Source organism: Schistosoma mansoni, chromosome W, assembly GCF_000237925.1.
Source record: "Schistosoma mansoni strain Puerto Rico chromosome W, complete genome".
NCBI lineage: Eukaryota > Metazoa > Platyhelminthes > Trematoda > Strigeidida > Schistosomatidae > Schistosoma > Schistosoma mansoni.
The window spans coordinates 50,227,869-50,254,703 of record NC_031502.1 but is presented as its reverse complement, the minus strand read 5'-3'; the positions used below and the strand labels follow the sequence as shown (position 1 = coordinate 50,254,703).

Sequence of the window (26,835 nt, the reverse complement as noted above, 5' to 3'; positions counted from 1 at the left end):
CGTGGTTTCTTGTCAGCTGCTTACAACCAAATATGTATTAGCATTTTAGCATTAAGATAATAAATCATATGGAACAATTGACATAAGTGAATGTAAAGGATTGGAATGACAAAAGGGTATCAATGATAACTATATATATGTGCTAGAAAAGGTCAGAGGTTATTAGGTGTTAGAAGGGTGGGTGGTGTAAAGTTGAGTGGAGTTCAGAGATAGATAAGATAAAATGTGTGATAATTTTGTCATTTCAATCCTTTACATTCATTTATGTCAATTGTTCCACACTATTTATTATCTCAATGCTAAAATTCTAATACATATTTGGTTGTAAGCAGCTGACGAGAAACCACGAAATATAATGAATTCATATTATTCTGCATCAATATTTGTTCTGGCTTCATTTAAATTCATAAAGGGAACTAACTGCATGAAACATATATATTCAGTTGGTCCTAAAGGGTTAACAAAAAGTTATTTATTTAACTAATAACTCTAAACGCCTTTGAAAATCTCCAATATGTCAATATGGGTTAACAGATATGGGCTTCAATTGCTTCACTCTAATCATTTTAAAAAATGCTTATATTTTACAAAATAGTTTTACCATAGCTATACTACTAGAAATAACATTTTAATTGGATAATAGAGGAATAATTCCCCTTGAACTGATACTCTGTCGATTCCTTGTCGCTTAAAGAAACAGTTCTGCTGAATCGGACTTCTAAAAAATGCAATCGACTTAACACTTTGTGTACCAATGCGGATTTCACATCGATTCTTACCAGTATATGTGTACCACGTTATTCAGTAGTAACACTGCCCTCTACAAACCTCACTCGGATGAAAATAATTAAATATGTTTATAGTTACACATTATGAGTAATATATTTCTCGTAATCAGATTGTTGAGCTCGTAAGAAAATATTTAAAAATCATATATTAACCAACTTATATCAAGTATTCATCTCTAAATGAAAGAAAACATTTTCAAAAGTGTTTTCTATCGACTCATGAAAAATAAAAATAGATATTTTACTTATTTCATGAGCTGAAATTCGTAGGATATCTTGACCATAATTATGTAGACTTGACGTCAACTCAATCAACATACTTGCATCCATTCTCCAGTTTTGTTTAGAATCCTAATCCATTTGTATTTTTCATTTCTTGTTTTCTACTTATAGTTCGGTACTTTTGTCTGACATTTTAAAAATCTCCAGCATAATTGCTCGTATTCACCTCTTAAAATTTCTTTGTCGTCTTCTTTTGATCAAGTTTTTAAACTTGTATTTGTGTCCAACTAAATACATGTTGATAAGTACACCACTACAATGAAATCTGCGATATCTAAATACTAAAATATTTTAGTGTAATGTTCATAACTTATTATTACATTGTGGTTATTGAATTAACTCTTTTCTCCGACCTCTTGGTCAATTATATTTACAGTTTTACAAAATTAAGACGACGTAAACCAGTGGGACTAGCAAACTCTTCAGGTAGGTAGTTCGTTTACCTCTTTAACATACTATAGTGATAATAATTGTCCTTATGTACATTTTTGGGCTTGTTCTTACGTTGATAAGTATTTTATTCTGACGGCGATCCAGTAGTCTAAGTTATACCATTTAAAAACTCCAACTAAATTACTGTTTAGAACCTTGAACAACATTGCATTTACAGATTGACATTATTTGCAAGAAGTAAACTTCTCTCAACTCTGTTGACATTATATAAAAAGTATGTACTGATCTGTTATCTTGCCTCTTATTTATTACATAATTAGTTCATATAAGGGTTCCTAAGAGTTCCCTAACTAACCAATCTCCCAATTAACCAGTTTAACAAAACAGATGAAATATTTTTAACTTTAAATCAATAAAAATGTTAGTAGTTAAAAAATAAATTTACTCCCAGTGAATAAGAATGAAGGCATTACAATAATCAGCTAATAAAGATTCGGAAATTATGCGTAAAATTTTAACCCATTTCACATTAGTAACTCAGTAAGAATTTAAGTGAAATAGCTAAACTTGAAAATAAAACCGCTGAATAATTTATTTTAATGATCAGAAATAGAAATTCAAGAATGACCTGTCAATGAGAAACTAGTCAAGCAAATGTTCTTTATTTGTTTTCTGAATTCCCATATGTAACGTTTGAATTAATACTACTGATTAACTACTAATGGCAAAGCATTCTTTAAATATATGATTTCGTAACCAACAGTAAGCCACATTTTATGAAGACTAATGATATCGCCTAAATGATCACATAGAAGTGTGAGGCAAGGCTTAAACATGCTATCTACAGATTATTTACTAAACCATCGTTTTAATGTTCTGTGCATAAACTGATTTCTAAAAACTGGGTTAAAACTTCTTTGCAAAAAATTGAAACTGGTGAAGACAAATGATTGAATGACATTAAAAAGATATAGGTTCTAACTTAGTATTTAATGATTGATGTTTCTAAAAGCAGTTACGTTTTTTATCTTAATAAATTGATGATCAGCGGTTCAATAATTTTAACAAGTCTAATAACTTAAATGTTCTATTCATTTTAAAAAATAACAATTTAGGTAGTAAACGCTTACTTCTTGAGAACTTGTCAGCATATACATTAGTATAATTTTCAAATTTTAAAGCTGTCAGGACAAAGTAAGCTAGTTGTTGGACTCATTAGGAAGAAAGTCGTGTATTGATCTATATTTTCTGCTATTTGATATTTGTTAAGAATGAATATCTACAACTGTACCGTAACCAATAGACAGAGATCGTAGCATAGAGCTATTCAGGCTATAGTTAACCTCCTCCAAGACTGATATAGTAACACTAATTCACTATTTAGCAGTAACCAATATTACATCACTTAGAGTAGCATATACGTTAAAATTGGATTCCTAAAACTTAATTTCACTAAAGACTTCACAATTGAAATATCTGTCACTACTCAGATACTAATCAGTAAAAAGTAATTATTATGATTGCAACAAACATTGACTAAAAAAATTTAAGTGAATAAACTTCAATCAACACAAAGACGAAAACATTAACCCCAATAAAGTGCTTTCCATTAGAAATTTAAGAATTCACAATTAAACTATCAATTTCTAGAATGATAATGTTAGAAACTATGTGAAACAGTTGACTTCATCTTAAGACCATTTTGTTGCTTTCTATAACATAATTTTGTATTATACTATTAAATAGTTAATATTTATACATTGTGTTTTACTTAACGCTTCAGATAGGTTCCGGCCATCACATAGATTCTATCAACCTGATTGTAAATCATCTGAACCAGTTCTAAGGTAATTAGTTTTAAATGTCAATATTTATTAACCAAAAAATTAAATAATTCTCCTCTTTTCATTCACATACCATAAACTAGTCTAACTTGATGAACAGCAGGAGTATTACAAATATTCTATGTCGAAAATGAAGCAAGAATTTTCGGAGTATAGGAGTATAGTTTAGGAACTGAAAATGTTGTCTTATGTGAAGTACACTATTATTTCATTTGTAGACCTTAAGAGTTAGTTTTCACAAATGGGTGTTTATTTAAGCAATCATAGAGAAATAAACAGCTGATTTTCTTTTTGACTCTTTCAAAATCAACACTCTCAATTATTTCCTTAAAAAAATCTAAATTACCGCTTCATATTGTACTTTCTGCGAGTAAATTGACTACAAAGCATACCTCATTTAGTATTGCATATCTATTCAGTGCTTTCTGAATTGTTAAAACAAATGTATTAGTGATCTTATTGTATAGATTTTAAACACATAATAATCTCATTTATAATTATGTGTATCGATCATTGAGTATCAAATTAAGTATCAGAAATTTATTATTTAATCTTATCTCAAACTATCAATTAAAAGTACAAGTGTTTTAGCCATGTTTTATGTAATAACACACACACAAATAAATAAACCGTTAACTAGTTGACATTATATAATCAAAATAGAACAAAACTTTTTTAAATAGTTTAAAAACAAACTACTTTAAGATAATAATAAATAATATATATTAATAGTTCAGAAAATTACTTGTGGATTTATTAGGTAGATCAATAAAGAAAATAAAAATGACTATATGTATTTTGTAAAATTATTTACATAATGCACAGGTTTATGTCTGTACATTTCATCAGTGAATAACTAATTATTACAGTTTATATCATGGACTAATCTTAGTTCGACAGAAGGCGTGGAACACCTATTTCATTCTATTTTGAGACTTTTGAGCAATATACATCTACGATACTACCACAGAGGCAGATTCTATGATGTTTAGTCTCGCTCGAAAGTGCTTAAGCTCTCCCCACCGTTGCTGCTACCTTGACGTGGTGGTCGGGCTTGCCTATCGTGATGAACAAATCGAGCTATACTGGCTGGAACAATCGTTCCTCAAGGTCCTACCATGCCAGGCAGGTCGGTTGAAGTGCGGTAAGACTAAAAGCAGCAAACCCAAGGTCCGAAGGCAAAGTCGTACTGCTGACTGTACAGAGGTGTGACGGCAGTAAGGTGTTTCCTTCAGACAACCAGCATGACAGCGGTGCTGCCTTCCCACAAGGAGGGGTGGGGTTAGAAAAGGTCGACCCTAAAAATGCACACCTCGCCTTATCCCACGGATTTCCGTCTCCGGTGGTAAGGTCCTTTGAAGAACGGAGCTAACACGTCAAAAATCCTCCACAAAAAGGCCATGCGTGACCGGCCTCAAGCAGTTGTCCTTTGGGCACTGTGGTCACGCTCCCAGGTCGTTAAGACCAACACTAATCCAACTTCCTTTTCAGGTCCCTCAGGAAATACCCTTCCACGGTGTGGGCAGCCGGGAAGTGATATTAGCCCTCACACCCGTAACTGCACACAAGACCGAGTTGGCTTAAGCTCTAGACCTCTGAATTGACATCCATTGATGTTCATGTCTAATTTCGATCAGTTCTCGACAATAAGCAACCATCTTCCATTACTTGTGATCGGCAATTATCTCATACGTAATATGGCTCAGCTACACTGGAAGGAAAATTTAACTCTGTCAATAGTACATTTTGCATGAAGCAACACTAATCAGTATAGCTTCATTTTCATAATCATGTAATTTATTCACTAGAATTTAGACCAAAAAACACAAGTTGATTTGTTTTTTTCGATGGTAAACAGAGTCGTTTTGAAATAACAAGCTAATCAAACATACGTAACCATAATTTTAAATATGATATACTTTAATTTCAGATCTTTGTCAAATATATCAAATCAGTCAACTTCGCCAGTGATTATATCTGGTTCGGGTAAGTTATGTAACGTAATGTATTATTTAGAATGAACACTAAAGCAAGCTCCTAACAAACTTGGACAAACTTCATCCATTTATTTGTTTTTAGCAAAAGTTTAAAAGTGTTTTGTTATATTTGTAAATAAAATTATAGAATGATAAACTGAAAAGTAGCTTTTGCTCACCAGCTCCAACCGTATGAACAAACACTGAAAACAGGGATCACTAAACTGTTGACCATTGTCCCGATCCAATTTTTTTCTTCAACTTCCATTCATAATCCCCTACTTGATATAACCTGGAACCTTAAAGTTAATAATGATAACTTCCATTAATTTCAACATTAATGGTCAACACTTATCTTTATTTTCTTTTATAAAGTTATAGGTAAACATCTCAATCTATAATCATTAAAATAATCATTTCTTCAGAATATCAATGTGAAATAATTCCACTTGTTAGCTTTTGAATAAAAAAAAAACAATGTTACAAAATATTGATATTTTAGAAGTAAACCAAGAACAGTTTACAAATTCATGCTGTGATATTTATGTATTAATGGCCATTGAGACTTATATAAAACTAGATTATATCTGTATACAAATATAAAAATGTGCCAACACTGTTTATAAGTACCAGCATTCATATAATGTCATTATAATTGTAATTCGTCTCTCTGTTTAGTTGCAAGATTCAAAAAGAATCTACTTTTTGTTAAAAACAATTTATAACTGCCTGTTATAAATTCAAGATTTTCTATTAAACTCGGTTATCCGTTTGAAATATTAATTTGGATTTAGAACCGAACGAGAATTTATTGGAAAGAACATTCTTCATTCAGTCTGTGTTTTTATTTGGATAAAGAATGCCATACAAACTAAGCCATAATCAGTAATCATGAAAATAAATACAATAAAAGTGAGAATAAATGAATTGATTTACGAAAGAGAACGTTTTGAGTAGGCATATAAAATATGCTGTCTGAATTAGATTACTTAATATAACAGTTTCTTACACTTAGTTCTTATTCAGTAAAAGTAATAGGGTAATATTACCATGATAAATACTGACTTGTAAATTCATTCCTTAACTAGTTCTATTGTCTTATCAAGTTTTATTAGAAGCATATAATTTACATTATACACCACACATTAATTTCATGAATTTAATTTTTATTTACATTGAACTGAGTTGTTCCACAACTTTTATTCGTCAATTATCCGAAAAGTTAACGTGTTGGTAAAGCTCATACCGTTTAATATGTTTCTCTCTTCCAGTATTCGTAAGCATTTTATGGGAATGTTGACAAATACCCAAAATACAAGTTTGAGAACATAGCAATTTTAACCACACACATTTATTGGTTAAATAAGAAAATATATTAATTCACCGTGTCAATACATATTACGCTTTAAGTAAACTACAATATTATATATATATATATATATATATTAAGATGGTGGAAAAGATTTGTAGCTCAGGTGGGTGATTTTGATGTAGGTTTGTTCTCTGATCTGGATAGTTTGGTCGTGGAGCTTTGATCGTCCTTCCGAACGACATCATCAGCACAAACTTCGGGTAGAAGTGAAGTGTTTGAACACTGATGATGTCGTTCAAAAGGACGATCAAAGCTCCACTACCAAACCATCCAGCTGAGAGAACAAACCTACATCAAAATATATATACAGATAGATATAGATAGTTTTCCTAATAATAATATCAAGATTTTTAGGACGAAACGAATAAATGCTATTTTATAGCTTCTCGTCAGCTGCAAACAGTCTACAACTAAAAGAGATAATAAAAATAAGAGTAGAGGTTTGACATATTCCTTAGCTGATGAATTTGAGGCGAGAGCTTGAAGAAAGACAGCCAATCGGAAGAATATGACAAAAGTCAACAGATTACACTCAAGAGATTAACATATACTTAGAGAGCTAGGCGGGTGAATTCATAAATATTGATAATAGTGAACTTCAATATCCATAACAAGTTGGTATTCATTTAGAATTATTAAATCGTATCAAAAAACCATGGAAAATAGATCATGTTTGTGGTTTGTCAATAACTAGTTAACGGTAGCATATTAATAAAATCACATTGTTTTCATTATAAAAGCTGCAGATCATGAGCTAATCCATACATACTAGTAGTTAACTTGAAACAGTTCAACATTACAGAGCTTTCTTTGATTTAATAAATCTCTAATTAATATTAGTCACTTCTGAGTTGGATGCTACATATTTTGAGTATGTCCACCCATCATCTACTCCAGGTTATCATATTCACTAGAATGACAAGTAGCTCACAAAGTGATTAAAGGATCCCACAATCAGATAAGGCATCAATTTACACAGCTGTCAATCAATAAACTTAACTTTGTCTGGGGTTCCAAACTTCCTGGTTCTGATCTGAAAGGTAATCTTAGGTAATTGCTAGAGACCTTGGGTAATATATTCCAAAATCAGTTGGTTCCTAATATTTCTCCTTATCATTATTTTTATTATTTATACTCCACCATTTCATTGGTATATTATCAGACTAAATTTCTATGTTTATTTTTTTCACTATCATTGATACTTCTTCGACTCCTTTACTTTTCCTCTTGTTGACTTCTTCTCTAAATGTGTTGATGCAAATTGTGAAGACATGGGCTAATACAAGATATTATCAAATCCTGCATGTTTTTTAATTCTTTATTAAGTCACTGATGAACACTATCAGTTAAATTTTTACATCTTACCTTATTGAATAATTACTTTGCTTTTAAAATCAAAATAATAAGGTTCACTGTAATGAGTTAAGAATATATTTTCTCCTTTAATATGTATATCATGAAAAGTTTCAAACTTAAATAGTGATGTAAATGCTCATTCTGAATAATCAAGTTTTAGGCTACAAATACACCTAATTCATATGCTTCAATTATTATCGATTACAGTTTACAGTACATTAAGTTTGTTCGCCGTTATTTTTTTCTGTCTTTCATTTGTAAATTAAAGTTTTAAAAATATTCCTTACATTAATTGTTCTACTCTTTTTTTTTCATTTTAAGGCTCATGGGGAAGTAAAAGTAATCGTTTACTAAATGTAATTAACAACAGTAATTTAATTTTGTCAGAAAGTGAAAAATCCGACAATGATGCCTCTTCCGTATTTTCAAATGAATCCTTCCATCAGTTTAACTTAACAAGTAAATCAATATTTATTTTAAAAAATATTGTATTATAAGATCAAATTATAGATAAAACAGAGGATAGAAATACTAATGGAGAAAAACATTCCACAGAATCAGTAAATCATATTTCAATTTTACCTGTCAAAGTAGAAAAACTGAAAATACCGGGTGTACATATAACAAAGGATGAAAAGCGCAAAGCTTCTGTAAACAGTACTAGTTTCGGCAATTCAGAAGATCCATTCAATTTTATTAAACAGGTAATTCTGGAATATTATTATGTTTGCTGTATTTTTCTATATTTTCTATACAACGCTGTTTAAAATACTCAAACAGCTTAACAAAACTGAACACTGAAAGTTTCCAAACAAGTGATCCAATAACATTTAGTAGTGACTTTAGATTCTAATTTTAATTCGAGAATATCTGATGGGAAAAGTTATTCGATTAAGGAACTTGCAAGATTTTATTTAAAATGGTCAGGATGTGTTAAGCTCATACATTTACTACCCACCATAAAGTCCTGTGGTCCATGTTGTATAAATGTACGCTACTTTTCACAAATATAAACGACAGTCATAACTTTATTAAAACATGGATTAACACCAGTTCAACTGATGCAAACGCATCTTCACTTCATCTTTTCAATACCAAACATTTAATGATTGCGTCTCCTTTTTATTTCTATTATCTTACATTACAGTCTACATGTTTTGCAAATGATACTTAACTCTCATTTTTCTACTTTTCAGTTATTTTAGCTTTAAAACACTAATTGTAGATAGTTCATACCTTTTTGCTATCCGTTTTCTTCTACAAAATCTGCAGTTGCTTCTTGTAATACTTCTCCATAAACTTGTTTCCTAATAATAATTTCGCTATAAATTACAAGTTTAAACAAATGCGTATCTTTAAAACTATCATGTTTACAAAAGAAATGAAGTAATTGTATTCCTGTCATCTAATCTTACCGAGATGCTACTGTATTTCTGAGAAAGTCAAGATATTGTACCATGGTAACACCTCAAAGTTTTAAAACTATATATATATATATGCTTATAAATAATAAGCAAGTGTTCAGGCACAGTAGAATCTATCTCTGAATGTCATCAGGTTGTTTTAGATCATAGCAATTATGTGTCTCTGAACTTAGTGGTAAACAATCATCACTCTCTTAGTAATTAACAATAAAGCATTTAAATTGCTTTATAGACATATGCTTTATAACCATACTTATGTAAAAACCTGTTAATAATGTCCTCATTGATTATAGCTTAGAACTTTTAAAAAATGTTAGTTATCATGGCAACTTATTTTAAATGAGAATGATGAAGTTAATCACTTTCCGATAAAATTATCCTCTATAGAGTCAAATTTTACGGGTATCTGATCAAATGTTTATGATATAGCTTCAATAATAACATATTTTTGAAGACTACACAACACTAAATAACAAATTACATATATTTTTGAGTTATCATATCTCAAATGATCCACACTCTGAAACGATTTTATTTCAAGGACTCTGAAGCGAAACGACGTTTGTCAAATGCATTAATCTCGGAGAAACAGTCAATTGTTGATGCATGGATAGACATAGTTTGTCGGTGTACACAATCAAATATTTCAAACAAAAGCAAAGACGAAATTATCTCAGATTTAGGCAAACGAGTAAACAACTCTGAAACCAGTCGAGAATCAAACAATGGAGTTGAAAAAAAACTATTAGAGGTAAGTAGTTACGTGATAGATTAATTGCTTCCTAATATTCTATTTTACAGCCCTAGCTAAACACATACTGATTGATTGTTCTTGTTTTGTAGGATGATAAGTCTGAAATAGTAGTTTTTCAATTCAAATAGATGAGTTTCAATCGCTGACTCACTTGTTCAAAGTGCGACTCACCGACGTCCGGATGATGCTCTAATCGAATGCAACCTGTTTGAGAATAATTGATTAAATTTTATAGAGTTGTCAGAAAACAAAAACTTAACAATTAAGATGTGGTACAGTGGTACAGTTAGCATTTTCTTCCTTATGCGAATGGAACATGAACAACGATTGAAGTGGAATTATATGAATTCAATATATTCTATAAAGTCTTACTACCTATTAACAAATTTAGTTGGATCAATAAAACGTAATCAGCAGAGTACAAATTATATATATAATCCTAGTCATTTTTCGGAAAAGGGCTATGACGGTTACAATAATGCAACATCGATTCATTTTTCAATCTTATTATTATACTTTGTTAATTCCGCTAGGAAGTTAATCAGCTGACGAAAATCCATAAAATTTAACAGATCTATGTTATTCTACTTGATTTCAAATAAGATTCTGGTACTAGTAGTTGTTATGAAATTAGAAAAACATAGTTTAATAATCGAAAAAGTAAATTTGATAATGATCACATAACAGGTTAAACAATACAACCTTGAATTGACAAGTGTTTTTTTATCAGTTTGGCAACAAAGTAAGAAGGTAGATAGACTTTAATTTATATTATCTATGCTAATGTCAATCGATAACAGACATACAGTGAATCACAGAAAATCAACTACACAAAAACATTTTGTAAAAACTAATCGAATAAATAATTTGGAGATCAAGTGTATTTTTTAATAAATAAATCCAGAAGTATGAAATTCTATTTAGAAAGGATAAAAAGAATTGAAATGATAAACGAGTGATGACGTGTAACTACACTTAGACAATACCTTTATTAATAACATTAACAAAGAAAACAGAACACAATGTTATTTATACGATACAAAAAGCTGTGCATTACTTAACTTGACAAATTAATTAAGCATTTTATAAGAACTAAATTAGAATCGATTGTTATAAAAACAGTAACATGAAACCAATCATGAATTGTTTTAAAATATGAGGTTAACAAATTTAGACACAATAGATATAGGCGAATAAAGTTTATTAAGGTTCTTATTATATAGTTGAAAACATGAGTCAATTGAAGCTAAACCACCATGGAAAACCTGGAAGCACTGGACGGCCGTTTCGTCCTATCATGGGACTCCTCAGCAGTGCGCATCCACGATCCCGCCTCGCGAGATTCGAACCCAGGGCCTATCACTCTCGCGCGCGAGTATTTAACCGATAGACCACTGAGCCGGCACCCGACGGTGTTAGATAATTATAATAACTTTCAAAGTCGTACGTTTCATTTTCGCTGAATAAAAATAAGATAGCAAAGTAATGCTGTATTAAAATTTATTGATTACACTTTCATTTGCTTCAGGAGACTTCAGACTGAATTTGATATCTCATTATTTTATTCTTAATCGATAAATACAAATATATTTTCGTTTTAATGACATATATCATCATTTTACGTTAGACAGAAACGAAATATTTTTTCGAATTTCATACCGAAATTCGATATCATCATGTGAGGTTCAAGCAAAGTAAAAAGGATTTACTCTTTAGATCATTAACTTTCACTTGATAGCTAATTAAAAACAGGAACTATGATTGCCTTGAACTATATATATGTAATCTGGTTCACCTTGAGTAACCTCAAAGCAACTTCCAATTAAAATATATATGACAAGATAGCCATGTTACAAAGGTGATTTTGAACAAATTCCCGATTTCAAGACCATGTGGACGGAAAATAATTTACTGACTAAAGTTCCCAGTTACACTTATTTCTTTCTTACAATAACAGCTTCAATCCTCTTCTTCACCATTAAAAAATCTAACGCATTAGCACTGTGGAGCAAGTGAAATTTTACAGATCTTTCAGACATATAGTTTCTCGTCAGAAATATGGTTTTAACCTGTAAATATCAGTTTGACTTGATAATTTCAAACTGCACATTACTCAAATTGTAAATAGTAAAAGTGATAACAAATTTATACTATCCTAAGTTAGTAAATAAATTTCTGAATTTTCACAACTTACTATCAATCCATTCAGAGGATAAATAAACGAAAATATTATGTTTTAATTTTTAACTATTATCTGAACTCAAATTAATTCAATTCGACTAAATATTCTTTCAAGGAGCAACTTACATTAAGTTGTAAAACATCAGAGATTCAATCTTCTTCTTACTGTAATATTACGAAATTATCAATATTTTATTAAAATTTCAACTCTATTGAATAAAAGCTATGATAAACTGTTGACATTAAAATATACCCAAATTATAACAAATATTCAGATTGTTTAGTGCATTTTTTCAAGTCTCATTAAAAAGAATTAAGGGTGTGATTCATTAATTTTTCACAAATGACTATTTGTGTGCTTCGGCTAAAGGAGTAGATTTTTGTGAACTACACTTTATGCAATAAAATACTTACGCTTTTTATCCCTCGTGGAGGACCATAGGCCACCCACTAGCATTCTCCATCAAACTCTCTCCTGAGTAATCCTTTCTAGTTGCTACTCATTCTTTTGATGTCTGTTTCCAATTCACGACGCTGTGTATTCTTCCGCCTTCCTCTTTTCCGTCTCCCTTCATGACTTCAAGCTAGGGCTTGCCTCGTGGTGCAGTTTGATGATTTCCGTAATGTATTTCCTATCCACTTACAACATCTTTTCCTAATTTCCTCTTCATTTGGAAGCTAGTTTGTTGTCTTCCACAGTAGGCAGTTTCTGAAGGTATGCATCCAACGGACATTGAGTATATTACGTAGACAATTGTTTGTACCTTTCTGATGATGGTTGTGGTAGTTCTCGAAGTTTCAGCCTCGTACATTATAACTGTCTTGGCGTTTGTACTGAAGAATGTGACTTTGATGTTGGTTGAAAGTTGTTTTGAGTTCCATATGTTCTTCAATTGTAGAAATGTTGCCCTTACTTTGCCAATCCTTACTTGGAATGAGTCTGTCAGCTGTCCTCCATATACGAGTTTGCAGTGTAGTCCATCATATGAATTCCGTATGATGTTGATGATCTTCTCAGCTACTAACACCATAGTGTTGAATAAAGCTTCCATCACATTCTCCTATCCACACTATCAAATGCTTCCTCATAGTCAAGAAACTTGATGTATAGTGACGAATTCCACTCAATTGATATTTCAACAATCATCTGTTGTGTCTCGATTTGCACTACCGATCGTTACGGAATCTGGTCTGTTAATCTGGAAGTTGGGCAACTGCAGAATCTTTCATCCGGTTCAGAAGCACTCTGTCGAAAACCTTTCCTGATGCCGATAGTAGTGTGTTGCATCTGTAATTTTCACACTAACTCAGATATCCTTTTTCTGGTATCTTGATGAAATATCCTTCTTTCCAATCTGTCTGTGGCACTTACTCTTCCTCCCAGATATCCCTGAATGAAACGAGGAGCATTTTTGCAGCTACTTTTACGTCTGACTTCAGCGCTTTGGCTGAAATATTGTCAGGTCCTGCTGCCTTCCCACTCTTGATTTTTATGATGGCCATCTTGATTACTTTTTCGATCGTTGATGGAGTGTCATCTACAGGAAGTACTTTGTGTGCTGCTTCGATATCCAATGGATTCAATCGAGCTGGTCTATTCAAGAGTTCCTCGAACTATTCTATCCATCTGTTCCTCAGTTCTTGAATCTCAGTGATTGTCTTGCCTTCTTTGTCCTTGACTGGTCTCTCTGGTTTACTACATTTTCCTGCTAACTTCATATAGTTGTTTGATATTTCCTTCTGTTATAGCTTTCTCCACTGTCGTTGCAAGGTATTCCACATATTTCTGTTTGTCAGCTCTAATGCTTCTCTTCACTTCTTTGTTTGCTACAGTGTATTCAGTTCGTACCTTGGTTTTCTCTGCACTTGTTCGGCTGTTGTCAATTGCTGTCATCCTGTTCTTCCGAACACAAACAAGTTGTATCTCCTCATTTCCACAGCTAATTGGTTGGTATTCACTGTCTCCAACATTTTCAAGACATCTCATGTACTTATATTAATTGTCGTTGTGGTTGTTAGAAGGGACGTTAGTCTCATGACTTCCGAAAAATATGGGCTTTCACCATGTGGCGTCATAATTCTTTTAATCGAAGATCCTTCAACTTGGAAGACAGAGTTTAAATGGTTTAATTTGTTTATTCTGGCTAGAGATCTTTAGCAAGATTCTTTTCTCCCCGATAAGGATGCTGACCCCATAGCCAAACCTCCTACTTTGTGTGAGCTTGTTACAGGCGGAGTTGTGTAATATATTCCATTGATAATATGTGGATGTTCAACTTCAATAATATAGTCTCAATATCCTTCCACCTTTTTTTCAGCAGTTTTCAGCAATTATATGTAAATTTTAGTCCAATTAATTACAGAAGTAAAAATAAAGCCAATAGCTAATTAATGGACAGTCACTTTTAACTTAAATTTTTTCTAATAATTCAATAAACTGTATTCGCGATTCAAATAATGTAATGAGAAGACGAAAATTATCAAAACTAGATGATATGTATTAAGCACAATATATTCGTATTATATAACCAATATGTTTGATGTACTTTCCTGAAGAAAAAAGCAGACTAGTTTTTTTTTAATAAAAAGTAATAAACTGTAATATTTTATTTCTATACATGATGTTGTATTTTTTGACCTGTTACAACAGTATGAGGACAAGATGGACATATTTACATCTGAACAATGTTTTATCAATGAATTGTAACACTCATTTCGGCAATGACTTCTTTCCAGTTCTAATTTTCCTAGTAAATAAACAAAATATACGAACATAATACCCCTTTCATATATGAACACAATGTTTATTGAATATCTATTCATCCAAATTAGCTATTGCATAGGCATCACGGCAGCAAACTCAGAAAAATCACAACTCTGAGGTACTTATCATAAACTTATATTTCCAACGTATAGTGCATAGTAATAAAGGTTTTGAATGACATTGAGATCAAGTTACCATGATTAAGACCATACCTGAAAATCTGAAAGTATTGTACACCTGTCTCGTCCTATTGCGGGACCACTCGATAGATTCGCAGTCAACATGCACCCAAACAAATAGCAATCGGAAGACGAAAATTTACACTTACCGATTGACTAATATTTGCTGTCAACCAAATTATCTAAACAGAATCATTCATCGAAGTCTTTAATCAACGATGACGTAATGTATCGCATGACATGAATTGAATTGTTGATAGTTGTATGCTTCGAAACGGGTCGTTTCTTTCGACATAACGACCCCATGTGGGATAAAAATCGAAAGCCTTAGGGTACCATGGTGAGAACCTAACTTCTGAACTACTGAGACTAATTTTAACAGAAATTCTCAAAGTTGTAATCAAGAGTTGTGACCAGTAGAGTTTAAATACTTCAAGTGTGAAGCGGTCACTCTCTGAAAATAATCAAAGATGGTAAGGTAGTGTCAAAAACTGATTCAGTTAGACGTGTAGAATGTTGGATACCGGCCCAATAGTCCAGAGGTGGAGCTATCACCTTGAGACTTGAAGATCTTGTGTTCAATCCACTGTGTTGATGTAGTAATTGATCAACGGTGAGAGGGTTCACACTTAGGTTAGACAGCTATCTACTGTTTCCTGGTTTTAAATGTAAAATTAACTCCGATTAGTTTATGAAATCAGTGACAAATTATCTCACTTATCTGTCTTACGTTTAATTTGTAGTAAAAAAAGTGTGATAATACTACGGTAACATTTAATTGACACTGAGCTTGTTGTTCACTTCACCAAAAAAACAGTTTATCATTTTCTCTTGTTCAGTATCCGTTTTTGGCATTCGATTATAAAATTAATTTGTTTAAATTATACCAAGCATATAATCGATTGAATAGTAATATTATGTGTTAACGGAAAAGTAGTCACTGCTTAAAAAATGAATATTGTATAGAAAGAACACTACTGCTTACTCTATTTTCTGTTCTATGATTATTTGTAAAAACAAATACACATACAAAGACTATTGTTCACAAATAATATGTGAAAAATAAAAATTCACAGTTTCGATTAATGTTTAGATAAATTTGCTCATTTAAATGGCAACTTTTTTCGTTGAATTATCATTGAATAGCCAGAAAATAGAATAACCAAGAGAAGTAGTTGTCTTTAACTTCACTATTAAGATTTATCAACAAAATTGCCAAGTGATTTGTTCCTTCAGAAAGTAGGTCATTAGCCAAATTCGATAAATACAAGAATCAGATTTTAGTACCACCTTTTATAGGTGACCGAAATATTAAACGTCTTATTCCTAAGATTATCTTAAACCCTTTATCTGAACAAAGTTCAACAATCAAACTCATTACTGAATTTAATCATAGACATTGATACTTCATTTATTTGTTCTACAGTTATCAATAATAATGCAATTTTATTGGGAACATTGTGAATCATGGTTAGTTATTTAAATGGTTAGACAAAGCGATACTATGGCAATCATGTTACAGAAATTGTAGAAGTATTTAACTGGAAGATTGAGTTACATAGATCCAATAATGAACTCAATTCACTGTAGACAGCTAGTCATTAAAATTGAGACATCTTCAAATAAAGTGTCAAACATAGCCTTTTTTGGTGAACTAATTGCATGCTAACCCAATAGTATATGCAGTTTAGTTGCTACCTTAATCCTAACTTTTCTAAGTAACACCGAATGATATGGGTTGAAACATTAAATACGCATGTTTATTGAAGGCTTTTTCAATATTTTCCTGTTGTGCAGTAACTTTAGTTTCAGGATCAGTCGCGATATTTCTCAACAATTTATTTAAGTACCAGAATGAACAGATAAAATAATCTTAGTCGAGATGTAAATGGGCTTTTGTATTAATCTGTTCATGAATATTACCCTGATTTAAAACAATATATAGTTTAACCAGTCTTCATATTTTTAGTGTCTTTTAGATATGATAACTGATAGCTTACACGGTGGAATTTGTTGGTCTCAACTTGTTAACTACCTTAAAATTCCAGCTAATAAATGTACAAATGAAGGATTGGCTGACTCCGTCAACGGTGTATCGGGTGATACGAATAAATTCACAGTATTGTCAAGTTTGAAACGCTATTCAGTGACTGGTGAAGATTTGGGAGGACGATTTTTAAAATTGCTACATTCTTCAAAGATATCTGAACAGAACAATGCATGTCTTCCAGTGGGAACACCATTAGTTTGCAATTATTTGCGAGTAGCTTTAGCAGCACTTCCAAGTGCTATTGCTGCACCTTTACTCCGTCAAGTGAGTCGTCCACATGAAGTATTAGCATGGGAAAAATTGATCAAAGATGCTATCACTTCAGCAACCAACCAAATTAGCAGTAAGTATGTTTGAAGCATGTTATACTAAAACAAATTTCTTTGATCAGCTGAAAGATATAACCTGTACAATGCCGTGAATTATACTATTTGAATTCAAAAAAAAGTTATTAGTATGGAGTTCTCTTTTCCTTATGACTCGGATTCGTATAAATATAAGACTGTTCAACACTATCTAGTTCCCTTCGTTTCTACAAGTGAATTATCAATAGAAACGACTTTGAAACTACGAAATCCTTAAATATCCTAAAACAAGCATAATTTTCTTCAAAGCATTTTTATAAAAAGAATACTTTACAGATAGACCCCAATTGACCACCGCGTATAATACTGATTGACGGTTGGATTCTATCTATCATATTGGAATGTGTTCACTAGCATAAGTGACTTAATATAAGAAATATACATACTCTTGTACTTGATCGTTAAAAACTCCGTAACGTAAAAAATGTATCCTTTTGCATATAGATAACTATAACTCAATAGTAGATTTCAAACAACAACCCTGGTTACTGAGCACAGTTAGGTTCTTACCTAGTCACCGTAACAAAATATTTTATTCAGAAATTACATATGGACATATGACTCGATGCAAATGTATAGAGAGGAGAGTTAAATAAAATATTATTTTATACCCAAAACACGATTAGAAAGACCATGCTGGGTAAACTGATTTTCATAAATTCATTCTTTATCTAACTTACTAAAACCCACTACAGATTAATTTAGTGATTTATCATATGGAACAAATTCATTAATATCATAAAGAAAAAACCATAACCATCGAAATTGTGGGATTTCTTCCCCAAAAGTTCCATAAAATCTAGATCCGAAGCATTCGATTTATCGGTTCTAAATAATGTATACTGAGATATTATATAATTTAGTATATTGGCCAGATAAAATCTTGTAACAACCCTATGATTGTCATCAAGTAACACTGGTTAAGGAAGCTTTATAGGGGTTATACACGCATAACATACAGAAATAAATTCGTTTTATTGATTAAAGTGAAACGGAGAAAATGAAGAATTTGTTAAACTTTCTTGGCATTTAATGGTATATAAATTTTGTATGCTTTTTGCATGTAAAAAGAACTTCTGTGATAAATATCTTTACCACAATTGATGAATATTATCTATTTTCCTTAAGATTTAGCCCCAATAAGTACAGTTCATTTACGTCGTCATCAAACATACTCAGCACAGCACAATCGTAGACTAGTTAAACAAGTCACCATGGAAGCTGATCTTGACTCCCCAACATATATTCGTCAGTCGACTCCTTCGAATCGACCGTTTACCATGGTCTCTATGTCACCTAGCCTCTATTATACACCGAATGATTCAATTGTGGATGAAACAAAGAAGGTTACAAACAGTTTATCATTATCACAGAAATCATTAACCTTTTCAAACGAAGCAATTCCTGAAGAACCAATGGAAATTATCCAGTGCGCACGGAAAATTGCTGGTGTTCATTCAAGTGCTCCTTTGTGTAATGTTAAATCAAGGACTAGCAAAACACTAGATGAATTGGTAAATCACGAGAATTCTGCTAATGGTCTAGTAGACAAGTGAGACGGATTTTATTATATTCTCTGCTGAATTTGTTTAAAAATAACACTATCAAATTATTAAACTTAAGCTAAGTAAACAGTAACACTAAACTATAAACTTAACTAATATTTGTGACACTTATATTAAAAAATAATGAAAAACAGTAAGAAAGGTGTGCTGAAAATAAATCTGAATCTATTTAAGTTCCGAAACTGGAATATAAGGAAAAACAAAACAATAAAAATGATATAATTCATAAACTGCAGTACTTCTTCAAAAGTAAAAACGGTAAATTTACCAAAGAGGATGACAAAAGAATTGGAATGTTTGATTGTTGAATAAGCCAAACATTTTATACAAATAAACGGAAAATAAACGGTACATGATATGTGTCACTAATAATAACCAAATTTATCAGATCAACGTAATCCTGTGTCACATGTTTAAAGTAATGTCTACTCTCATTAGATGAACCATCAGATAGTTATTTTGAATACTCAGGGTATTACCATGTTGTCAGCATGGGGTTGTCGAGACTATTGAGTAACATTAAAATCTCAAATTGATATAAGTTAGAGAACCATCGGAAACCTGGAAGCACTGAATGACCGCTTCGTCCTAGTATGGGACTCCTCAGAAATAAACAACAACGACCCTGCATCCAGGAGTTGAACCCAGGACCTTCGGTCTAGTGCGAATACTTAACCTTTAAATCACTGAATCGGGACACAATGGTGTACAAATCAAACTCCAATCAATCCGCGATATTGAGAGACCATTTTCAATTGTCTTCGATGGGCACATCCGTCACAACTGACATGGCTGAACTCCACCGATCACAGCTTTTCACGAGGAAATTTACAGACCATGGCCAGTGAAGTTCATTGCGATTTAAGTAAAACATCAATAAACTTTGATTTCACAGATTTTCCTTTATTTTTAAAGTATAATATTATCAGATGTTTTGTCAGTGTACAAATACATAAGAGCAGATTCTCTACTATAAACTTTCGAGTACTTATTGTACATTTTTTTTACAAATAATCAGGACGTTTTGTCTCTCTCTCTCTCTCTCTCTATCTATCTATCTATCTATATATATATATATATATAACCAAAAACATTGGCATCTATACATTTACCACTATACATCAACCTACCGATCGATAAATAATCTACACCAATAGACTGTTTCTTATTTGTAAATTATTCTGTATTCAGATTTTGGTATCATAATGTATAAGTGTCTCAAAATAATTTTCAGTATGAAATACACTACATTTGTGAAACAATACTTAATGATAAACCTCATGTATGACTTTAAATGAGTAAATCCGTGATATTACACGTAAAATCACAGTAAAATGTAGTAATAGAGTCAAGTAGGAAGTAATTGGTATGATCTTTAACATAAAATCAAATTGGTAGTATCAATAAATACAAACATTCTTTAGGAAAATTCTCACTGAACGATGATTATATGGTTTGACTCCAAATAAAAACAACTGTCTAACCATTCGACTAATATGTTCCAAATTGAACGAAACCCTAATACTACCTTTAAATTACTAGCAGCAGTTATGATACGGGTGTATAAAACAGACTTTTAGTGCTGGGGAAATAACCAACGGGATGTCGAACGCTCATAGAATATAATGATCAGAAACCATGAGAAAAAATAATAATTTCTAAAAAATATTCAACTAGAAGTGTATATGAATATTAGTTTCTGTAAATTTTACTATTGAATACTAACTTCAATTTCTTGCTTCTATAAAACCAACCCCATATAACTTTGACTCGCACACTTTTCGTATAAATATGCACACACATTATTTTTTTATTTTTAGTTCAATGTACAATATCCTCGGACATAAATGCAAGTTTCGAATAATAGTATTTATTATTATATTTGTGCTTTTATAAAGATTTTAGCTTAACACTACCTCCTAAAAAATGACCTAAAAATATTATAAATGTCATCAAGCTTCAATAAATATAGTTTATTGAAAATTTTCTTGGTAGACTAAGTTTACAGTAAGTTTTGAACTATTATGATACACAAATTTTACATCAAGATATCAATACTTCTTAACAGTATATCAGTGTTTACAAACTTAATAATCATAAAAATTGAGGAGTGTATTTTGACCAACTGAACACATATGGTTTCTGTTGAATACAGTCGATGAATAACTAGACCCCACCTTTAATCATTATTTATCTAATCTCAACCAAATCTATCATCAAATTATTCCTTAAGATGCTTCAAAACAAGCTGAATAACTCAAAATTGTAGTTAGGCATCGTTATACATAACTATTAAACGAGTGTTCAGTGGCAGAGTTAGAAGTATGAGTTTATTTTACGACAGAAAATCTGTTCACTGAGATACGCAAGTTTCGAATGTCTTGATCCACGCAACTGACTACTCTCATTCAAGAATGAAACATACACTTTCTGTAATCGATTTAATTCCATAAGATTATTCTGAAATTCGAACTAGATCAAACTCGAGTCACTTCAGAAACTGACTACTTTCAACCATCCCCACAAAAATGATCAAATAGTATGATTTAAAACCGCTATATAGTGCGACATGAATAAGAAATATGTAGCGCGTATGTACAAAAACTGCTGAAAGGGACATTTCTAGTACAAACCGTGGTTAGATTCTTGCACTAAATGATTACAACAAAGTTTTTATTCAAGCTTATTATATGCCCGAAAACTAAGTATTTGAAGCATTGGACAAATCTACTTTCCGACGTCAAATAAGTGTAGACACCAAATGAAAGTTGTTCCTAAATAACGTCTTGATAGCACAAATGCAAATGAACCTAACATCTGTTTGTAAATGTACGCGTTTTGATAGATTAAATGTTTTTCGGCATAACATTTTGGTCACAGTTGCATTGATTTACTAGTAAAGAGACGAATCACTATTTCATAAGGACCTTTATTTCTGAACTAAACCATTCTTTAGTTGACTGAATAAACATTTCACTCTTCTTAATAATGAAACCAATTTTCAACTTTCAAATATAATCCACAGCTTTGAAAACTGGATTCAGTACACTAGACGATTGGTTTAAAGACCTCCGGATACCCGATGAAGACCGTGCCAAAGTTAGTAACGTATTGATACATAACCTAGTCCAATTCACATTTTCCCTCGAAGATATGGATTTGATGCTTTTATGATAGCACAGACTTTTGATGAGTATTCCCCAATCTTTTTAATATGGAAATGTTTTATTCGTCAACAGAAATAAACAAACATCCATGGGATGACTGGCTACAACGCCGTCTGCATTCCAGTTTAACTTTATCTGAAAAATGACAGAAATGTCTGGTATTTCGAATCAATCATTAAGAAGTTCTCGATCGAAATAGTTCTTGTAGATGAACATGACAAATGAAGGATCTGGTAAGAGCCTTTTCAGGAAATGTAGGAATTTGCGGAGCGTTGTAGGCATATGAAATGAAATTTTTGTAAACACAAAAACCTAGTTTATGAATATAAAGCGAAGTTATTGAGTCTGTTTATGAATTGTATGATTTTGATGAACTGGTCAATGACGATTTTTTGTCACATATATGAAAAAGTAGCTTGTTATTTATCAACACATCACTGATAACAGACTGACAACCGTAAATAGAACCCAAGACTACGAAAGGATACGATGTCCAAAGATCAGACCAAAAAGTCAAATCTTAAGTGACTGGAAAATAAGTGACCCACAAGCTAGCTTCTTCCAACCACTTAATAGTTTATCATATTTTTTTATACAAACACATCATTTTATTACTTGGAAAATTTATTCGATTGACTGGTGATAGTCTAATCGTTCGAGAACCTAAGTCAATAAATAATACGGTCTCATGAGTGACCATCAACCAGCCACATTATATCATATCCTATCCATCGACCTATTAGTATCCTATTCACTGATTTCGATAATTGAAGATTTCGCCTCATCAAACCACTAAAAACCTTCTCCATAACACAAACGTACAACTTTAATAAAACTTCCGACTTGACCTTCCTCCGTAAAACACTAATTGGAAGTATGTCCAGTATCAAAAATACTTAACCACCAATATCGGCGTAGTTTACTTCCAGCAGCTAAATAGGTATGGATTCTAATAGTAAAACAGTGGCGTCGAAAATTTTGAAGACGAAGATGATTGGCATCTTCAGTCAATAAAAGAAGTGGTAATTGCAAATTCCAGATGAAGTATAGGCAGAAGCATCCTATAACTTCACTGTAAGTCTAACAAATAAGTGCTTCCAATAAATAATGAAGTCACTAACATTTATTGAGACATAAGTAAAACAATTAATAAATCTTTTTCAGCTTCGTCGAAATCACATTGTTGATGAAGAAGACTTCTTAGATGCTATAACGAAAGAAGACTTGTGGAAGATGAGTTTAAGGTAGGTTTGGTCATGAATGATGAAGCATGACACTGGATGTAGTTAGTTTTCGAATTACAATTAAAACAATTGTTATATCATCGTTGAGAAGTTTTAAGCTGCAGATTGGCTTCTTAATACAGAATCTTTATAAAAATTAGTCCTTTTTATAATTCAGAATGTGTAATGAGAAAACGAAGTTGAGCAGAAAACATAAGATTTATATGAGCAAGTGATATCATGCAATCTGACCATATATATACTTCTAAAGACACTTATATGGAAACTAACATGGTCGATCAGATGAATGGTCAAATAAGTACACACCGATAAGTAAAAATATAAGAGGATGATGATGGTACACCGCCAAAGGTATTAAAATGGGTTAAGGATTATCAGGCTAGATTCAGGATGAGAACAATTGGTATTTGTACATGTGAAGAAAGTTTAAATTTTCTAATATTGAGGGCTTCAATTAAACTGAGAATGAGCCACTAATTTCTTCTATATACAGGATTGAGGCCTATCCCATCATAGACCTGTTTCAATGATATTTTACAATTGAGGAATATGACTATCCACTTTTGTAACTCATCTGGATGTGTTGTTAACTAGTTCCTATCATCAAATAAAAAAAGCTTCGTACAATTTTTTTCCATTTATAAACCTGAATGAAGAAATAACTCAGTAGAATAACGTGAATCCGTCTCAACTACTTACAGCCTAAAACTATAGAGTTAATCATTACAAAGTTGAAATCATGAGTCAATTGAAGCTAGACCACCATCGAAAACCTGGAAGCACTGGACAACAAAACAAGTGTACATATTTTATGTCGGAAATGTCTTGAATAAATTGAGTTCACATGTGTGGATAGAATAATAAGGAACAATATGAAAGAATTAGGTTTGTCCAAGCGTTAGCTTATTTATAGGTTAAATATATGAATATTGTAGGAGTACGGAAACGAAATTCCCGAAATCGATGACGGATTATATAATATAGACTAGTTGAGTAACGCTCATATGTAAGAGTCAAGATATTAGAAACTATAATTAAAACTATGTCAAATCTTACGTAGTGATCTCAAGAGAATGAGGTTAATATGGGGCGAACGTTTAAACCAAGTTAATTCCTCCATATCACTTCATTCTATCCCTTGTGAACTCAAATTATCCAAGACATTTCCGATAAACAACATGTACACTTGTATCGTTTTAACAATTAATACTGTAGTTTCAGGCTGAAGAAGTTGAGAATCCACGTTATTCTGCTACGATATTTGTTCTTTAACCAAATAAAAAAGAATCTTAATAACAAGAAAATATGCTTCCAAGCATACAGTAAAGGACAAGAGATCAAATCCTTACTACTGAATATTACGGTTGAAAATAATCTGGTGAACTTCAAAACCAACATAAGTAGTTAAAAAATATATTTAACGTTATAATATACAGAATTCGTACGAATGACTACACTGCAAACTCGTGTATGGAGGACAGCTGACAGACTCATTCCAAGTAAGGACCTGAGTCAGACAAGGCTACCTACTCTCCTCTTTTCTCTTTCTCCTGTTGATTGACTGGATTATGAAGACCTCCACGTCTCAGGGGAAGCATGGAATACAATGGACAGTTCGCATGCAACTAGAAAATTTGGACTTCGCAGATCACCTGACGCTTCTATCCCATACACACCAACAAATGTAAGTCAAGACAGACAGTATAGCAGCAGCAACAACAGCCTCTGCATCAGTGGGCCTCAACATACACAACGGAAAAACCAAGATCCTCAAATTCAACACAGAGAACACCAACCCAATCACACTTGATGGAGAAACTCCAGAAGAGGTGGAAACTTCCATGTACCTGGACAGCACCTTCGATGAACAAGGATGATCCGATGCAGACGTGAAGGCAACGATTGGCAAAGGGCAACATTTCTACAATTGAAGAACATATGGAACTCAAAACAACTTTCAACCAACACCAAAGTCACATTCTTCAGTACAAACGCCAAGACAGTTCTAATGTACGAGGCTGAAACTTCGAGAACTACCACAACCATCATCAGAAAGGTACAAACAATTGTCCACGTAATATACTCAATGTCCGTTGGATGCATACCTTCAGAAACTGCCTACTGTGGAAGACAACAAACTAGCTTCCAAATGAAGAGGAAATTAGGAAAAGATGTTGTAAGTGGATAGGAAATACATTACGGAAATCATCAAACTGCACCACGAGGCAAGCCCTAGCTTGAAGTCATGAAGGGAGACGGAAAAGAGGAAGGCGGAAGAATACACAGCGTCGTGAATTGGAAACAGACATCAAAAGGATGAGTAGCAACTAGAAAGGATTACTCAGGAGAGAGTTTGATGGAGAATGCTAGTGGGTGGCCTATGGTCCTCTACGAAGGGTAACAGGCATAAGTATATGAATAAATCTGTCTGTACATGAGTATAAAGAAAACGATTGGATCAAATTAAAATCTAGTATTGAGTGAGTGAGAAGAGTCTAAAAAGTTTGATGGATAATAAATAAACTATATTACCACTGTAACTGAGTAAATGAAAGCAACATACCAATGAAAAAGTTATATGATCGTGGAATGATTTGAGATGTGCTTGTGGCGAACGGCATTTGAAACACTTTTCAGTAAACAATACAACATAAGCAAGTAAAAGCAAAACAGAACTAACAGCAGGCTCTCCAAGTGTCCAAATTTAACTGACGGTAAACCCTTTTTTTATTTTCACAATCATTTCAGTGGTGGAACAGTGCTTCGCCTTTGGAGAAACATACAGAAAATCCGTTCAATGGAATAATGTCTTCATGAAAAATTTCATGAATTTTGATCACAATTCTTCTACAGAGCCTATATTTTTACTAAGACATTTTATCTCACACCTTGATACCCAAACCTGAAATGTGCCTTTATTTTATAATAGTATTTTAAAACCCAGAATGCTCAAATATCAAAAAAGTTACTTCGGATGAAACTTAAAATACTGTTTTGATTTTTAATAAATGTCTTGTCATTGGTAAACTATGGAAACATAATAGAAAGCCTCCCATCAAAGATGTTTTATTTAAGCAGTAAACTTATATGATGTTTTATACACTGATATATTTTTAGCATTAACACATGAA

The 26,835-nt window shown here is 32.1% G+C and overlaps 1 protein-coding gene across 2 annotated transcripts; it reads left to right on the top strand.

Annotated features, from left to right (window-relative positions):
• Positions 1 to 5,217: 5,217 nt before the first annotated feature.
• On the top strand, positions 5,218 to 26,681 carry Smp_162800.1 (protein kinase; the record flags this gene model as incomplete). 2 transcript variants are annotated; one of them, XM_018790040.1, is made up of 10 exons in its annotated part: positions 5,218 to 5,293; positions 8,333 to 8,470; positions 8,510 to 8,715; positions 9,977 to 10,186; positions 17,283 to 17,706; positions 18,857 to 19,280; positions 21,114 to 21,142; positions 22,319 to 22,392; positions 23,625 to 23,704; positions 26,453 to 26,681. In XM_018790040.1, the coding sequence occupies 10 exons, from the start codon at positions 5,218 to 5,220 to the stop codon at positions 26,508 to 26,510; spliced, it is 1,719 nt and encodes a 572-aa protein (XP_018655423.1). In that variant the 3' UTR covers positions 26,511 to 26,681. The 2 variants fall into 2 exon arrangements, with proteins under 2 accessions (XP_018655423.1, XP_018655424.1); XM_018790041.1 differs by lacking the exons at positions 23,625 to 23,704; positions 26,453 to 26,681 and having other exon boundaries at positions 22,319 to 22,802.
• Between the last annotated feature and the right edge of the window lie 154 nt (positions 26,682 to 26,835).